The sequence below is a fragment of the Pundamilia nyererei genome, unplaced genomic scaffold, assembly GCF_000239375.1.
Source record: "Pundamilia nyererei isolate P.nyererei 1_Seehausen unplaced genomic scaffold, PunNye1.0 scaffold00001, whole genome shotgun sequence".
NCBI classification, from domain to species: domain Eukaryota; kingdom Metazoa; phylum Chordata; class Actinopteri; order Cichliformes; family Cichlidae; genus Pundamilia; species Pundamilia nyererei.
In genome coordinates this window covers 7,017,875-7,035,736 of record NW_005187402.1, presented here as the reverse complement: position 1 = coordinate 7,035,736, position 17,862 = coordinate 7,017,875, and the positions used below count along the sequence as shown (strand labels likewise).

Here is a 17,862-nt window from a genome sequence, read left to right as displayed (position 1 = left end):
CCAAAGGCTTTGTCTAAGTGTGCGGCTATACGAACAGGCTGGAAATTGGCTCTGTCCAACTGCCGCCACTTTACACAAGTAAGAGATGCTTAGGCATCTCTCAGGTCTCTTCACACATACTCTATTGTCTGCTATCTTACTGTAAACAATACAGTGACAAATGCACATTTGAGACACACTAAAGAAGACGGGAGCCACTGTGTTTATTAATAATTAGCGATGACATTTACAAATAATAAAAATGAAACAGCAATGCCAGGCAATTGCCCAAAGGGTGGCAAGGTCATGTGGCTTCTCTGGCCACCCTCTCCTCTGTAGTGTTGAAAAGGGAACGTCAGATAACAGCGCCACACAAACCTAAAAATATCCCTCACCCTCCACTCATGCTGGAAAGGGAGAGGGAAACAGGTTGGAATAATCTGCTTTTCCGGGTCTTATCTGAAGAAAGGCAGGGCTGCATGCTGTCCTATCTCTGCCAGTGCGAACACTGCTGGTGCTTTTCGGAGCTTTTCTGCTCTGCTGCAGAGCCACACCGGCAGAGACGGAGCAGACTGCATCCAGTCTTACACTTAATAAAGGGTTTGTTTTTTTTACTTTGATTTGCATGCCAAGTGAATAAACATAGGGACAGTTAGAAGTGTATATACAACCTACGAGTGCTGTTCAAGTAGGAAAACACAGTGAGGAGTGAGTGCAATTGAGCCTGAATCATAATAAAGTTAAAAAGTACTTAAATATTCTTTTCACATAAACAACATTAATTCATCATTACGGAGTACAGTAATGTAAGTTGCACAGTGCATTCCCACAAATAGCATTTACATATAAAGCTGGAACGTTATTAACAGTAATTGTGGGAAACTGGATCGTGGTAAATGGCTTGGTTTCCACTGGTGATGCAAAAACATGTACAGGCCTTGTTTTGATCCCAAATATATATGTCTGTAATATAATGTCATTACATAGCATTTTTTGCCTTGAATTAACAGTAATTAATAGCATTGCATGCTACTTTAATAGTTCAGTGATTGACTTGCCAATAAAAAAACTGTTGAAGCTAAAAATGACTTTTCTTTTTTCCAAATGAAACCATGATATTACTCATGCTGTACCATATTTCATGTTTCATAATAATCAGCAAACAAGTTTCCCCTCACACAAAGACACGTTTTACATCCTGAAGCCAAAATATTTTTTTTCCTTTAGTCTGCCTCTGAGCTGCAGGCCTGTAGGTCGCTCTCCCTCTGTGTGGACAATATTTCACTCTCAGCAGCGTCTCAGTACAGTCAAGTAAGCGGTTCGCATTCCGCCGTGCAGACGCCGTAATGCGTCTAGCATAGCACGCAGCATTCAGAGTTGTTTAAATCATTCCCACTGACTATGGAAAGTACCATTCATGCTCACGGGAGAACCCTTCTGGTCTACAGGAAGGGGAACAGTCTCTTCTTTAGGATGTAGAGCACTGTTGCGAGAAACAGAGCTAACGCCAGGAAGATGAGCAGCTTGTCGGTGAGCTCCCTCCGGTTGTACTTGGTGATGAGTTTTCTCCCAATCTGAATGGTCCCTGTCATTGTCTTAAACTCATCATTTGTCTCTTGGATCGTTCTGGAGGAGGTTGCTTTAAACAGAAAAGAAAAAAAATGTGGGGCTACACATTTGTCACTGATATAAATAGACATTATATTCCGAGCGTGTGCATTAACACAGTGTAACCTGTTAAATTACTCTCAGTAAGCAAGAATGCTTTAATGCCATTTAAAATTAAACAAGTATATCAAAACAACAGGATACTGTTCATTCACCAACCTAGTGACGTTATGGTCTCCTCGCTCTGCTGAACTTGCTGGGCCATCATTCGGCTGATGCTCATAAGATTTTCGGTGATGTCGCTGGTGGTCTGGGCCAGACCCTCTTTGGCCATCTTCCTGATTTAAAAAGAATGCATGCAAACAGAATGCATCACATAATAATAATAATAATAATAATAATAATAATAATAATAATAATAATAATATTTTTATCTCTTTATTTGAAAATAAAGAGATAAATAAATAAAAGCGATACACAGCAATACAAGTTAAAAACACAATAACAAGTTAAAAACATAATAAAAGTTAAAAACAATAAAAAAATTTAAAACTAAATGGCATAGAATTAAGACATGTAGGATAGGGTGAACAAGTGGGTCTTCAACTTAGCTTTAAAAACCTCCACCGAGCATGCCTGCCTAATATCTTGAGGGAGATTGTGCCACAAAAATGGGGCACGTAAAGAAAAGCACGCTCCCCGATAGTCTTTTTTCTTTGCATTTAAGCAAACGTTGCTTAAGTGCAAAGCTGAGATTTAGTGGTCTTTAAATATTAGGATAATCTTCAGCTCACCTCTGTCTCACAGAATCATCAGCTCCATTAAGAAGGGCCTGCTTTTCCATGTTGTCGATTGTAAGTTTGCTGGCCAGGTTGGCTTTCCTCCAGGTTGTCTGGTTACTGCAAAAAATACAAAAAAGAAAATGAATAAGCTTTTATTAAGTAGACTTTTAAAGTGTTAAAGTGGGCTAAAGGCATTACCTGAGCATCTGTTTTCTGTGGCCTTCTACCTGAGTCATCAAGGCCTGCTTGTCTGACTCTTTGTCCTGCTCCATTGCCATCTGCTCAAAGTCCTAACATGGAAGCAAAACAACCACAAGGGCTTACAATTAAAAGAAAAAAAAGTTCAAGCAACCGATGTACAGCCTATTAATTGGGAAAAATCTCTCACCTGAATCCGTAGTCTTAAGCTGAGGAAGTTCTTTTTCACTTCTCCATTTAATTCTGTCAGCTTGCTTTGAGGGCCTGTGCACTCACTGATATCCTGGTAAAATGTTGAACCAAGGATAAAAGTCATGACATTTCATTGCTACACTGCTGTTACTGTTCACATGTTGAAAGGACAGCTGTTCTGCATATTAACACTGCTTTCTCAAGCTGAACTGTGGAATTCGCACTGTTTTAGACCTCCTCCTCACCTTTTAACTATTTTCACTTTTTCCTGCAATGCGGATTTTTTAAAATGTATTTATTTATCGACACTTCCCCCCAAATTAACCAGCTTTCTAATATTTTTTGACAAGTTTTGCAAAATAGAGTTTAACTTACCCATTTATATTTAAATATGCTCTAAAATCATTTTAAAATATGAATAGTTTCTACCAAATATGGTCCTACACTGCCTTGTGCTTACTAGTGTTGCAAAAGTGAGACACTTGATCCGGTACATGTTTGGAAAATACTGCTTGATTTTCCAGCGCGCCTTTTATTGAATTGCTTTTCTGTCCATTGACTACTTGAAAAAGATTAATAAAGGTAGATTTTTATTTAGGTCCATAGGTTACATTAATCCTTCGTTTAAATGAAAACATCTAAATACCTGCTGCCAGAAAGATTTTTTTTTTTTACACCGATAAACAGGTTGTAGTCAACAGGACTTAAAAATATAGAGAATAAAGAAATAAGAAACATTGCAAATATTTCTTAGCCTCTTGGCCACATCTCTCCTACAAAAAGGAGCTGTTTAATCTCAATCTCAATTTTCTGAATCTAAATAGTTTTCTATTAGCTTTAAGATAGAAATATTTAACACACTAGAGCTTTAAGTTATTTTAAACAGTTTAAATACAGGTGACGTACCAAAAAGTGATCTCAGGTGTGTTTTTATGGCAAGTATTCGTTTTGCTTATAATGTAAACGGGCTGCAGTCAACGGGATTTATGAAGGGGTTAAAATAAAGAAGTGACCTGTTTTGGGAGGATCATCATTTGGTATATACCGGAAATCACTAGTTAGCGCAACACAACACCGGCTGGTTATCTACATTATTATTACAACATCTTGTTCATAAAATCTTGGCTGAAAATATTCTTTTTTTTACAGCCTCTTTGTAACTTTGATAGAAAATGTTCCGGTGCAGGCTTTCGGAGACGGTCGCTACACCTCATAAAATCAGGCCAAGTTAATACAACTCCGCTATGTGACACGCTCAAAAAATAACGTGTCCCGTCGCAGCACTAAGCAGTCTTACCAAAGAAATATTCGCACCTGGATGAGAGCTTTAATTTCCAAGTCATATTTGAGTATTTCTTGTTCGCATATTCGGACGTGGACATCTGACGACGCCATGTTGCCAACGTAGCCGGCTGGAGCTACGGAAAGCAAAGAGGCCAATTTGAAGTCCGTACGTCAACGTCGCTGTTTGACGTGTTTTGTTACGCAAAAAACGTCGTTATCAATAATGACTGCATGAAAAATGTTTTATGGGGTCATTTTTTTCAGACAAGTTACAAAAAAACAACAGCATTATCTATGCCCTATGAAAAATATTTTAGTGACATAAATGTGTTTAATGTGTAAATGACTTTCAACATAATTATGTAGAAAGGAACACTTTTATATTTGAAAAATATATATAATTACAAACAATTATGGATGAATGATTTGTTTATTAATTTATTAATTATCTGATGAACCAGCTGACACAAACTTCACACATACACACACACACACACACACTCACACAACAACTGCTATCCATGCTAACAATATTGTTGAACACAATGTACATAATATATAAACAAAACTGCAACAAGGAAATGTTACTTTAATTTAGGTCACAGCACATCCACACAGATCTCACAGCCCTTTGGGAGTCATTATATACACAAGGCACTGGTGCCACTCAATAATCATACAGGGTTCAGAGTTTTAAGGCAATTGGGGACAACTGATCTCTGCAATGGCAAACATCCACTGGTGTGCAGCACTGCAAGGTCATCCTGTTGCTGAGAGAATAATAACACAACATTAGACGAGAGGCATCCAAGTATTAATATATTACATAAAAGTAGCATGTAGGTATAGTCTTAAGCTTACCTTAAGGGTTGGGAGCCCCAGAAAGGCAAATTAAGGCCAGTGATAGCGCAGGTACCAAATAACATCAGTGGTCAGGCTAGGCCCAAACAGCGGGTTCAACTGGGCCAGAATGGCTATCAACCAGCTGGGTGAACAGAGAGGACACCATCAAGATCACAAACAAAACACTCACATCATATTTTCTAATAAAAATGTCATCTTGAATGAACACCACGGTTTGTCACAACACTGCAACCAGCTCCTGGGTTTATTATAACAGCATCAAGCTTGGGGGGCATTTGGGAGATTAACCTCACATGGCTGTAACACTACTGTGACTATACTGCCCCCTTTTGTCTGCCAGCATGCAACAAAACACCAGATGCATTCAAAACTGTGAATGTAAATAATTTATGACTTAAATAAGATACGCATAGTCTGCTTTATTTTCAAGCAACGTGCATCAATTAACTTGGAGCAACAGAAGTGGACCAATTTGTAATTATCCAAATGCATTAATCACCTATCAAGAAGATAGTTCTCTTATATTTAACTGACTGCTCACTTCAGCCATTTATATTATAGGCCTGATTCATTGCAGGCTTCCTCTATTGTTTTTAGATATATATAGTACCACTGTGTGTGTGTGCCTGTCTGTGGAAAAAAAAAAAAAAAAAAGGAATCCGGATGGTGAATACTTACAAAAGGTAACAGCAGACTGCAGTTAGCACCAGCATCGTCACTATCACACTGTGGGGAAATAATATACATTTTAAATATATAAACAGCACATCTACTATTTAATGTCTGCGAGTTTTTGGATTTAAAACACATCCAGCCATTCATCCACATTCACGAGCTGGATCTCGTGATGCAACTGAAAATCAGACAAATAAAGGAAGTTGTACTGACTTTGGCATTTTTTTTTCCAAAAATAGAATCCATTAATGGTCGTATTATGTACTGAAATACAAGAGCAGGATTCACTGCCAAGGGGTGTGAGGAACTTTAGCACTAAGCCAGAGTAAAATTAGCTTTAGTTAGCTAACTCTTAAGTTTTAGTAACTAGAGTAGCTAACAGGGTTTACAGGTGATATGTAAGTGTAATAAACAGCTTTACAAAACGCCAACAGTAAATTTAGCTCACGCACACTTCACCTGTTTGTATAAAAACTAAGAAAATAATACAACGTTGACATAAAAACCTTCCGTAAACTCCTTATAGCCAGCCGGAGCTAAGCTAACCAACTTACCCTCTGTTTGGTCCTTTGGGGATAAACCAAGGCACAATTCCTCCAACAATACCCCAGAACACAGTCATCACGGAAATCGCGATCGCAAACGAAGTTATTGCCATTGTGAGTTTCGTCTAAAAACACAAGACTTCAGAGGTATAAACTTTCAACTAAATGTATGCTGCCCAGCCGACGACGACACGCAGAAGGCAACACGTATCACATGACTGTGAACCAGAGAAAGAGGAAGTGGAGGGACTGCACTGCAAATTTCAAAGTGCTTGTGTTGTGAAACGTTTTCATTAATTCTTAAATTAAATAAATGGCGAAAAGTATTTGCGTTTTAACCCAACTTTTATTTGTGGTTATATTCCATATGCATAAAATGAAGCGGACAAACTGGAAGACAAACTGTGCCATATTTATGTTTATTTCTACTACATTTCTCTCATTAACGTGAAAAATAGTATATGAATATTACACATTGTTATACAGGTGAAACTCGAAAAAAATAGAATATCGTGCACAAGTTCATTTATTTCAGCAATTCTACTTAAAAGGTGAAACTAATATAGGTTCACCTTTTAGATATTTCAAGCCTTTATTTATTACAATTTTGTTGATCGTGGCTTACAGCTTATGAAAAACCTAAATTCAAAAGCTCAGAAAATTTGAATATTGCATGAAACCAATAAAATAAGGATTTTAAATAGAGAAATGTCAGACCCCTGAAAAGTATAATCATGCATATGTACTCAGTACTTGGTTTGGGCCCTTTTGCATGAATTACTGCATCAATGCAGCGTGGCATGGATGCTATCAGCTGAGGTGTTATGGAAGACTAGGATGCTTCAATAGCAGCCTTCAGCTGTTCTGCATTGTTCGGTCTCACGACTCTCATCTTTATCTTGGCAATGCCCCATAGAGAATCTATTGAACCAGGTTTTAGTACGTTTGTAGGTGTGGGCAGGTGCCAAGTCCTGCTGGAAAATGAAGTCAGCTTCAGCTTCAACAGCTGCCTTGACTCTGGACTTAATAAAGCACAGTGGACCAACACCTGCATGCCTCCCCAAATTAACACAGACTGTGGAAACTTAACACTGGACTTCAAGCATCCTGGATTGTGTGCCTCTCCATTCTCCCTCCAGACTCTGGGACCTTGGTTTCCAAATGAGATGCAAAATTTTCTCTCATTACAAAAGAGGACTTTGGACCACTGAGCAACAGACCAGTTCTTTTTTTCTTTAGCCAAGGTGAGACACTTCTGACATTATTGTTCAGGAGCGGCTTGACAAGAGGAATATGACATTTGAAGCCCAAATCCAGGATCCGTCTGTGTGTGGTGGCTCTTGATGCACCAACTCCAGCCTCAGTCCACTCCTTGTGAAGGTCCCCCACACTTTTGAATGACCTTTCCCTGACAATGCTCTCCAGGCTCTGGTCATCCCTGCTGCTTGTGCACCTTTTTCTTCCAAACCATTCCCTTCCACATAACTTTTTATTAATGTGCATTGATACAGAACTTTGGGAACATCCAACTTCTTTTGCACTTATCTTTTGAGGCTTTCCCTCCTTATGGAGGGTGTCAATTATGGTTTTCTGCGCAACTGTCAGATCAGCAGTCTTCCCCATAATTGTGATTCCTACTGAACCAGACTGTGAAACCATTTAAAGGCTCAAGAACTCTTTGGAGATGTTTTGGATTAATTAGCTAATCAGAGTGGGACACTTTGAGCCTACAACTGGACCTTTTCACAATATTCAAATTTTCTGAGCTTTTGAATTTGGGGTTTTCACAAGCTGTTAGCCACGATCAACAAAATGTTAACAATTAAAGGCTTGAATTATCTCACTTTGCATGTAATGAGTTTTTATTATATGTTTCACTTTTTCAGTAGAATTACTGAAAATAAATGAACTTTTGCACGATATTCAAATTTTTTCGAGCTTCACCTGTATCTTTTTTTCATTCAATTGTTAGCCTCTCCTCCTATGATGTTTTAGTTTCGCTAAATTTAATGTAAAATTTCTTGCAAAATCTATTTTTTTCTTCTTCCCTCTCAAACACTGTCAGAGATGGCAGCAGGGACCCAGAGGCATTCAGTGAGGAGCAAGAGGTCACTGAATTACCTGCTGTCCACCATGGACAACCCATCACGGTCACCACAGTCCTCTCTGCAGAGCTCATTCATCAGCTCGTTTAAAACCAAAATGGTTTCCTACTGTTCTCTTCTTCTGTGACAGGTGAACACACCTGTCAGGATATACGATTTCATTTTTATCCTTTATCCTGGTGCCTTAAAAGTAATTTCCTTTGGAGGATCCATAAAGTATATTAATCTGGATCTGTTAGAGCAAATGCTGGGTTTCCATATTTCGGCTTAAATGCTTTGAAATATTTTTTTGTTTCTTGCACAGTATTTTGGATTTTCACCTCATCATTTCATAGTGAAATCAATTAACATAGAAGCTGAGGTGGTGTGTAGTCAGTCACATGAATTTCCTTGCCTGTAACAAAACTACACTCATATTTGCAGTTAATTGTGCAATTAAAGAACATTTCTTTGTGTAGTTCACTTTTAACATTTTTAAACAATAAACCTATGCAATTTTGGCCACAGCTTGTTTTTAATTAATTAAGCAGCAGCACTGGCCAATTCATTAAATTCCTTATAATACAGTGTGCTGTTTAGAGATTTGAACATGACTTTGAAGGCATACAGTATACCCAAGTGTTAATTTCCATAAAAAAGACAAGCATATTTAAAATAAAACATTAAAAAAACATTCCCGAGTTTAGGGCGTTACAACGAAAATATGACAGACAACATGAGGTCCATTTACAGAGTTTATTGATAGCAAAAGATCATTTTCACTCCTGCATCTTCTCAATGGTCTCCTCCTTGTATTTGCCCTTCTCCTTTCCATCAGCACGAGACTTGGCCTTGCGCTCCAGGATCTTCTTGCGGTCTTTGTCCAGCTTTAGCCTGGTGATGACCACCTGCAGACACAAAAACATCTTGGTAAACAAACATGTATTCTCTCATGGATACATCAGCAATATGTCTGAAATTACCTTCAAATCTCTTTAATAAAATTTAACAAAAAGACATTGCTTAATAATTGAAACATTTCCCACTGTTTTTGTAACCAAGGATTTTTTTTTTTTACTCTACAAGGAAAATCTTGCTTTTCCAGTTTACGTTTAAAAATAAATAAATAAATTAAAAAAATGAATCAAAAGGGACATGCTGAAATTCAAATATAATTCTTCTTAAATTACCAATGTTCCGCATCTAAGATGTCACATGCTCTCCCATTAGCTCTGTACTTGCTTCAGCTATCCACCAGTGTTTACAGATTTACAGAACTGACAGAAAGAGGTTCTGTGGTAGTTTAATGCATTACACTGCAATTTAAAACCGAACAGCATCAGCAAATTTAAAAAAAAAGAAAAAATCTATAATCCAGCTAAACCAGAGCAACTGCACTTCACAAAATGTTATTTGGTCACTTTGATTTTTCAATTTCAGTGCTCAAAACACCAAGTGTCAGAGTATGATGAAACACTGTGTCAAATACCAAGTGAAATTTCTCTCAAGTCTACCTGTAATCAGAGTTTAGGGTGTGCACCCGGGAGCAGGATTAAGACATGATTAGTTAGAAGCAAATCTTAGCCCAACAGGCAGCTTTACACACGTGTAATATAGAAACCTGAAGTCTGGCTTAGATATGGCATCTTCTTATATCTAGTAATCCTAGACTGTCCACAAAAGAAGTCCTTAGTGAGTTGCTGGTGCATAGTGAGTTTTGGTGTCATTTGGGCTCGATGTAAAGTTTCCTTTTCTTTTTGAAAACACTGCAGCCTCACTGGAGACAAGTGGGAGTGAGTTGGTCCCTTGATAAATTAACTTCAGGAACATAGGGATTTCCCAATAGCACAGCGGGATACTACCGCAGCAGTTGAAAAATTCTCCATAATAAAAATGTTTACTTGTTTTGACTTCTTCTTTACCAGCACTAATGCAGTGATTGATTCTTGAAAATGTATCAATTTAGCAGCAGACTACAGCGACTGGACAACACCCAGTATCCAGATTTAAATGGGTCTAAGGTGGTGTTGAAGTGCAATGAGCAGAATCAGATACATCAGAGTCACCCTTATTTGGTTTGTGCTTAACAAGTAAGGAATTTGACTCCACTTTACTTTGCTCTCTGCATACATGTGCAGAGAGTATGCCAACGACATCAACCATAACACCAGTTTACAATCTCCAGATCACAACACACACCGCCTTTGGCTACTACCGTCCCACACAACCACAACTAGTCAAGTAGTCTGTCCGACTGCAAGATGAGAGAGTCAAGCACCTGAATGCTATTGAAGTTTACAACTGTAGTGACTGGGGCCCTACTCATGGAAGCAGATTTAGCAAACATCCCTCGGTTTGTTAATCCAGACATGAGGAAAATGCTGGAATCCCATGATCCTATGATTCTGGGTGTCAGAGCTCCACTGATGGCTTCCTTTACATTTTTTCTACTCATGCATGTGCTTAACTAAAGGTGAACACTCAAGTTCAATGAAGATATTCTGATCAGCTGTTCTGAAACCAAAATCTTTAGCAGTTCAAAGCAATCTGGTAAGCAGACAACAAAAAGTGAATGATATTTGTCGACTTTGAGTGAAGTAACTGTTATCAATGTGAAGTAGGTGGGACCCCTCACACTTTCAGACCAGTCACTGAAAAGACTACCACAGAATGAAGAATACGGCTAAAAGGCACAACACGACAATTGTTTTCAGTGTGGACACAGCTTAAGAGTTGCAGATCTTAGACTTAAACTCTAAGTTTATATATAAACTTTATTTGTTGAACATGCTTCTTGGAACAGGGCTCTGAGCCAGCTGTTAGGAAAATAAACAAACATCAAGAGCAAAAAATACCTCAACTTTCAAAATTACAATAGATAAAAAACACTAAGAACCCCAAAATACCCAAGAAATACTTATATAGCTACCCTCCACATTGAATTTGTGTTGATCAGCCTAAGAGCTTGTGACATGAAAAGCTCAAGACTACATCTTCCTGACACAAACAAACCAAACAGATATGAAGCCAGTAAGCGCCATGTGTGACTATACCACGGAACAAGTCTACTCACACAAACTCAGTATCTATTCAATTACGTCTCACCTTGCTGGGGTGGATGCCGACATGGACTGTTGTTCCATTGGCCTTCTCTCTCTGCACACGCTCGATGTAGATGACATACTTTTTCCTGTAGACCTGGACTACTTTGCCAATCTGCTGGCCTTTGTAGTGCCCACGGACAACCTGTATGTAAATACACAAGGAGGTCAGATTAATCCGCCTAACATGTTGCACATCAGCTATAAAAAAAGAACCCCTCAGCAATACAAACCACATTACCTGGACTTCGTCATCTTTGCGGATGGGCATGGACCTCACGTTGTATTTCTGGCGGAGCTCCTTAGACAGGGGGGAAGACATGATCTTCCTCCTGATGTGTGAGGGGGCATTGAAGTGCCTCTTACGGTTCTTGCGACGGGAGGATGTTACAAAGGGATTGAGCTTCATGATGCTGTAAAGAAACAAGTAATGGCACATTGACAAACCCAGGCGATAAAGGCTGCACTTGCTTGCAAAACAGTCCACTGAAATTGTGGATCAGGATCGACAGTTTTAAGAAAATATAAGAATGTAGGGTTAAAGTACACACTACTATCTTCCGACACCACATAAAGCAACTGAGAACCCAAACCTAGAATGTCCACTGTGTGTGTTATTTTGCTGTATTAGGTACCTGGCTAGGTTGTGCTACGTTTTAAAGGCGACTATTAAGCTAGCTCAAGTAGTTAGCATAAGATAGCCGTCAGACCGAAGCGGGATATTTCTGCAACATAAACTTGGTACAGTGGTTGAACAAACTACACACTTCCAAAACAATGTTTTTAAAAGCCCATTACAGTTACAGAATGTAAAATAGGTCAAATATTAAAGGCTAGCACCAGGAGTAGAGCTGGTTCACTATCGCTAACCGACATGCGGATACTGAATGACCTAACAGGGAGACCAACTACTGACAGCGTTTATTTAGTAATCCATCGTCAACACGAAGCCAATATTCGCTGATTTTTAATTGTACTGAAGTATATGTGGGGTTTACACTTGTATACGGACACACAGTGGTATTAAAAGCAGGATGGATAACGATAACTTTGGCGAATTCATCTGCCGGGAATTCTTACCCTGCCTTTGCTCCTCTATGGCCGGCGGAAAAGAGACTCGCAAACTACTTCCGCTGGCATTAGTTCACACTCAAGTCTCGCGAGAAGTCAGTGTTTAAAATGATAACACAGATAAACGCAAGCGTAAACACAGAGGGGTCTGGCAAAGATGACACAATTTCGTCGTACTGAAACTTGTTTTAGTGCTGCGTGTGCTACGAGGAGTTAAATTCGACTAAAAGAAGGTGACCGTTAAGATTTTTATTCACCATAACAAATTTATTTTTTAAATAATGCCACGTAATAATTTTTAGTTGATAAAATTGCAGGGGCGTTTTTAGTAAACATGCACAACGATGTTTACTAGGTTTGTTTTTTGTGACGTTATAACTTGTGTTTTCTAGCTACATTAAATATTTCCACAAGATGGCGCTAAACTTAGTTAATCGGTAACCTGGTCTACAAACAAGTTTTGTCTATGATTCATCAAGTTCTGGGCTCTGTGCACCACACAACCCTCTTTTAGGCATCAGGGATAAGTGTGAGTAGCATTAATAGATCGGCAAAACACATGTTCTATCGGTAATACACACCCCAAAAAACATTCAGTGTAATTTCCAATCAAAGTATTTGCCCTTAGCTACATTTAATATAAAACAGACTACCAAATTTATAAGGCAAAACTTCCTGGCTCTCGCAGATGTAATTGCGCTTTTCCTGCTCTTTTTTTATTTTATTTAAACCCAAATACACTGAGAAATAAACACGAGGAGGGTGTTCACACCAGCAGACCACACATACATTGACCTCCCATGATAAGAGGACAGAAGAGACCCCTGTCCTGCTCAGACAAACTCGCCCACATACACGGAGAGACCTGCCGAAGCGGAGACGCGCTGACACCGTGCGCTATTCGCTCCCCGGGTGAAGCGCAGATCTACCGGAGCCTACTGCCTGCCTGCCTCCCTGCCTGTGAAAAAGTGATGCTGTCATAGCCCCCCTGCACCGCGGACAGAGCCTATTTCACTCCCCCCTCCTCCTCTCCGAACCTCCCCGGATCCTCTGTGGCTGGCTGTCGGCGGCAGCAGTGCGGATGTGGAGCCCGCAACGCAGCGCTCTACACCCGTTAGCAAGCACCGGAGAAGAAGATGAAATGTTTTTCCCGTTATCTCCCGTATCTCTTCCGCCCTCCGAGCACCATCCTGTCCTCCACTTGCCACACCGAAGGTAGGGTGGGACGCTTAACCGGGGGTGGCTTTCACGGGTCTATGAGTTGCTTAGTTTGTGCCTTGTGACATCAATGTTTTTATGCTGCTGCACATATGATACACATGTGCAGAAGTTAGGCTGGTCACTTGAAGGGCTAAGGCTTAACCAGTAGTTAACCCAGACCAATGCAGATTTGACACTATGCATGAAGTTGAAGGAGCCCTTTCTCAATTTCTGATGCAAATTATAGAAAGTGTTCCAAGACTCTGTGTGTGTGTGTGTATGTGTGTGTGTGTGTGTCTTGTAAACAGTATCACTCCATTCGCATTTTGCTCCCTTTAAAGGTGTCAACACACAGGCCTACAGGATGCCAAGAGAGAAAGTCAGTTTGTGGAGTTGCATGACAAGTACCCACATTGCTCCTTACTCATGGTTCTCTCATTCATTTCACCAGCTCACACTGCCTAGATCACTTAATTCAAGAGCATCTAGGCATCTCCACATATCGCCCAAACCTCTCACATTCACCCATTCCAGTTATTCCTCTGGAGTCCCTGAAGTTAAAATGGTGAATTGACATGCCGTTAGACCGAGAAATGACTTCATAATCCTGTTGATTGTGTTGTCAGACACAGCCCAAGAGGGTCTGAGTGTTTGTATAACCAACCACTTACTAGGTCATAATGTGGAGACTGAGGCATTGCATTATTTAGCTTTGCATGGTTGCCCTCTTTCCTGTGTGCGCTCTGCCCTCAGCCTTCTGGTAGAAGGGAAGATAGTGTGATACACTGTACATCCCAGTATGTTGTGGGCATCAACAAGGTCTTTCACAGCATGTAGAGCTGACCTATATACTGTATGTATTCACCAAAGAAGAAGAAGCACTTGAGGCTACCTACTCTTGCACTTTTTACATGTCTTCTCTATTTCATCACAGATCTTTCCTGGTCCTAAATTTCATTTTTCTCCCCCCCATCCTTCTGGCTAATTTAATCTTGATTAGCCATTAAAAGTATGAATATCAAACATTAATTACAGCACTTAAAGCGGCGTCAGATGTGAAATTATGGCTAACAGTTTACCTCATAGCCAGTGCCAGTTTATTTTGTTTTTTGTTAGCTCTGATTGTGCATTGGAAGTAAATCTGAGTGCATTTTGAACATATACCTGTTTCAAAGTCATTTAGATCTCCATCACACAGCTTTTGAACATTTAATCAGCACAAAAGTGACACAACACATCAGATAAACATCAGTATCTGACGTCAATAAACTTCATCTTATTTATATCGGCCACACTAATGTTGAATCTGTATAAAATCCAAGGTCCAAGGTTTAAAGTGTGTTTATCTAATACTGGATGCAGGCTATTAATGAGATCAGGAGCAATGCATTGCACAAAATGTGAATCACAACAAAATAACTTACAAAAAAGGTTTTTAACAAATGAGTTTGGAAAACATTTCTTTTATACTCAGAGTGTACATATGTGGATTTTAATAAATTTGTTATATTTATCTTGTAAAATATAAATTGACCTGCTTGTCCTGTAGCCTAGTTTCTCACCATGATCACATGGCGTAAATATGATAGAAATGTTTATCATTACTGCATTCGATCGCAAATACAACCCAGTTTTAGCTCCCCGATGTTAAGAGGTGCGGCCAACATACAAAATGTTTTTCACTGCCTTCACTCCAAGCTTGTTTACTCACTTTCTGAGTCTCCATCCCTCCGCCTGACATGAGAGAGTGGTATAATAGAGGAAGTGATAGATCAAGAAGAAGAAGAAAAAAACCACGGCTGCCTTGTTCAGCCTCAGTAATATGATACATGATCCTGTGCTGCTCCCTGTGTGAAGAAATATGAAACAGTTGTATGGAGAAAGCAGGAGTGAGAGATGTTGAATCTCATGTGCTGGAGGCCAGCAGAGTGAGATGACACAGCAGATCACCTTAGAAATATGATGTGTTAAAAACAAAAGAAAGAAAAAGAGAGATAAATACCTCTGCACACTATGTGTTTGGGTGTGTTTTAAAAAGTAAGAGAAGGTAGATGTTTTTGTGCTAGAATCTATGCATGTGCTTGCGTTGCGTAAAAGCTTTTGCTCGCGTGTCCCGTTTTGACCTTGTTGGCATTTATTGCCGCTTATTCAGACATGCTGGTCTGAAGGAAGCTGGGTGGTGCATCACTGTAGTCCTCCTTCATGTCCGCTCCAGCTGAGCGGAGTTCACCGCAGGGAAGATGAGTGTGCAGTTACCATGTTAGTGGAAAATATATTATATAAGCACTGCACTGACCATGGTGTGTGTGTCGGTGTGTGTTCTCTTTGTTTATCTGGGCCATTGTAGAGAGCAATGTGCCAGCATCATTCGGATTCACCTGGGTCCAGTCTCTGAGGGATACACTGCAAGCTTTTGTCTGCCTCCCTGTATAAGTTTATACGTTTGCATTGGTCTCTCTGTGGCTTTTATCTGTCTTTTTTTGTCCCCTGGTGTTCACTTTTCTCCTTTTTTCATGAGTCTGTCAGTAGGGGTGTGATGGATTAAGTCTTCAAGTTTTCTGAAGGGACTGCATATGTGTGTCTCTCTTTGCTGATACTTTGTGTTTGAGTCAGGAAAAAAAGAAAAAGTGCAACCCCCAACTGACATCTCACCACATCTCAAACTGCCATCAATCAGCAGAGCAAGTCCTGCATCAGCTTCCTCATCTATTGGCTGTAGTGTCTAAGGGGAAACCTGTGGTACATTATTATGCCAGGGGGGAAAAAAGCTGAAAAGGGAAGTGATTTTTAATTAATTAATTAAACTTTTGAAGATTAGATCTGTGTCAAGTCTCTGTGATTATTAGGTATAGCTGACACGTGTCTCGTGCCACGCATGTGCATTTGTGTATTTTTGCTACATCGTGGTTTTTTTATTTGTAAGAGCTTTTCGTGGCATTGCCGGAGGGGAACTTCTGTCGACAGTCTGACAAAGCATGACACTGAGTTGGAGTTTTCTGTTTGAAGAACACAGCGTGTGTTTGTGTTTGAGGAACATCGCATATGCTTGTGTGTGTGTGTTCATGCCCTTATCTTACATCCTGCTCTGTTGTTGTTACCCTGGCAGACACCCAGTTCACGGCTCAAAACACACTTGTCGTAATCATCCTGCCCTTGCATGCCGTTGGGGACAAACACCCTACATACCAAACTCACATAATTCACACACTTACAAGTGTGACTGTTCTGCTTCAGCTTGTCAAAAAGGAGACAGCCCTTGAAGGGATAGGATACTCCTGCAGTTAGTATCGCATGTCCATTAGCTCGCTTTTTAACTCGTTAATTAAATAGTATCCAAGCTGAGATAGGAAAGATCAAATGGGGTTATTTTCACATATTCTAGAAAGCTTATCTAAAACAGAGAAGACAACTAATAGGAGGTTTCAAAGACTGAACAGTACCCTAATGACAAGTAAAGTAAACTTGAAAAGGTTTTCTTCCCACCTGGATTGCTCCTCTGACGTCCCATGCTGGATCTCCCCTAGAGCAAGACACTTTTCTGGCTTGTTGCCTGCAGGTGCTCTCATGACATAGGCCTAGTGGTGTAAATGTAAAAAGAAGTGTGGCTGCATGCAAAGGATTAGAATGACAAAGTAGAAGATTTGTTTCGGTTTTAGCAAACGAATGACCAAAGCTGTAGTCATGCATCCATTCTTTTTTCCCAGCTGTGTAAAGATTAAAGTTGTACTAAATAAAAATGTATTTTAACATGGGGCCGAGCAACTCCAAGTAACTAAGCAATTATGCGGATCCCTTTAGTGTCATTCGGTGCACTGTTTATGTTTTATGACCTGTATTGCTTTGGTTCACTGTCACTGTTCTTAACCAGTAGATGGACTGGCCCGTCCTAAATGGGAGATAAATTAGGTGGTTTGTCAAACGAGTGGCAGCCTAGGCCTAAGCTTAGAAATATGTATCTTAGTCTGGTTCTTGACAGCTCCTGCCCTTGCTCCACAGGCAGTTTACAGTAACATGAAAACAAAACTGTTCTGTTCTGTTTAGTGCCACTTTAGAGCTACAACCATCTTGGGTTGCTCTATATTGCAAGGTAAAGAATTTACAATAATTTGAGAGAAGACCTTAATAGGAAAATTCCCTATAATCAGTCACCTCGGAATATTGGGGAACTTTAACAGGACGAGACCTCAAGCAGAATCTGGCTCAAAGAGGGGCAGCCATCTGCTGCAACCTGATGGATGTGAGAGGAAAGAGAGAGCAACAAAAGGAGAGCCTAGATAGA

At 39.8% G+C, this 17,862-nt stretch overlaps 4 protein-coding genes across 4 annotated transcripts in view; 1 reads left to right on the top strand and 3 right to left on the bottom strand.

The window, feature by feature from the left end:
* Window positions 1–186: 186 nt before the first annotated feature.
* Window positions 187–4,172, bottom strand: bnip1a (BCL2 interacting protein 1a). Its single transcript, XM_005719613.1, has 6 exons — window positions 4,074–4,172; window positions 2,758–2,850; window positions 2,568–2,659; window positions 2,382–2,486; window positions 1,807–1,925; window positions 187–1,618 (listed from the first exon to the last, which is right to left on the bottom strand). The coding sequence occupies exons 1-6, from the start codon at window positions 4,152–4,154 to the stop codon at window positions 1,422–1,424; spliced, it is 687 nt and encodes a 228-aa protein (XP_005719670.1). The 5' UTR covers window positions 4,155–4,172; the 3' UTR covers window positions 187–1,421.
* Window positions 4,173–4,612: 440 nt separating this feature from the next.
* atp6v0e1 (ATPase H+ transporting V0 subunit e1) lies at window positions 4,613–6,387 on the bottom strand. The gene is made up of 4 exons (XM_005719612.1): window positions 6,137–6,387; window positions 5,586–5,633; window positions 4,905–5,028; window positions 4,613–4,813 (listed from the first exon to the last, which is right to left on the bottom strand). Exons 1-3 carry the CDS (start codon window positions 6,238–6,240, stop codon window positions 4,935–4,937), a joined length of 246 nt encoding a protein of 81 aa, XP_005719669.1. The 5' UTR covers window positions 6,241–6,387; the 3' UTR covers window positions 4,613–4,813; window positions 4,905–4,934.
* Window positions 6,388–8,953: 2,566 nt separating this feature from the next.
* On the bottom strand, window positions 8,954–12,473 carry rpl26 (ribosomal protein L26). Its single transcript, XM_005719609.1, has 4 exons — window positions 12,393–12,473; window positions 11,554–11,725; window positions 11,317–11,457; window positions 8,954–9,119 (listed from the first exon to the last, which is right to left on the bottom strand). The coding sequence occupies exons 2-4, from the start codon at window positions 11,719–11,721 to the stop codon at window positions 8,991–8,993; spliced, it is 438 nt and encodes a 145-aa protein (XP_005719666.1). The 5' UTR covers window positions 11,722–11,725; window positions 12,393–12,473; the 3' UTR covers window positions 8,954–8,990.
* A 66-nt stretch (window positions 12,474–12,539) lies between these two features.
* The window catches only part of ppp2r2ba (protein phosphatase 2, regulatory subunit B, beta a), a 42,173-nt gene continuing 36,850 nt past the window's right edge, over window positions 12,540–17,862 (top strand). The window contains exon 1 of the mRNA XM_005719610.1: window positions 12,540–13,598. Coding sequence (XP_005719667.1) covers window positions 13,520–13,598 — 79 coding nt within the window. The 5' untranslated portion in view covers window positions 12,540–13,519. The remainder of the gene's footprint in view (window positions 13,599–17,862) is intronic.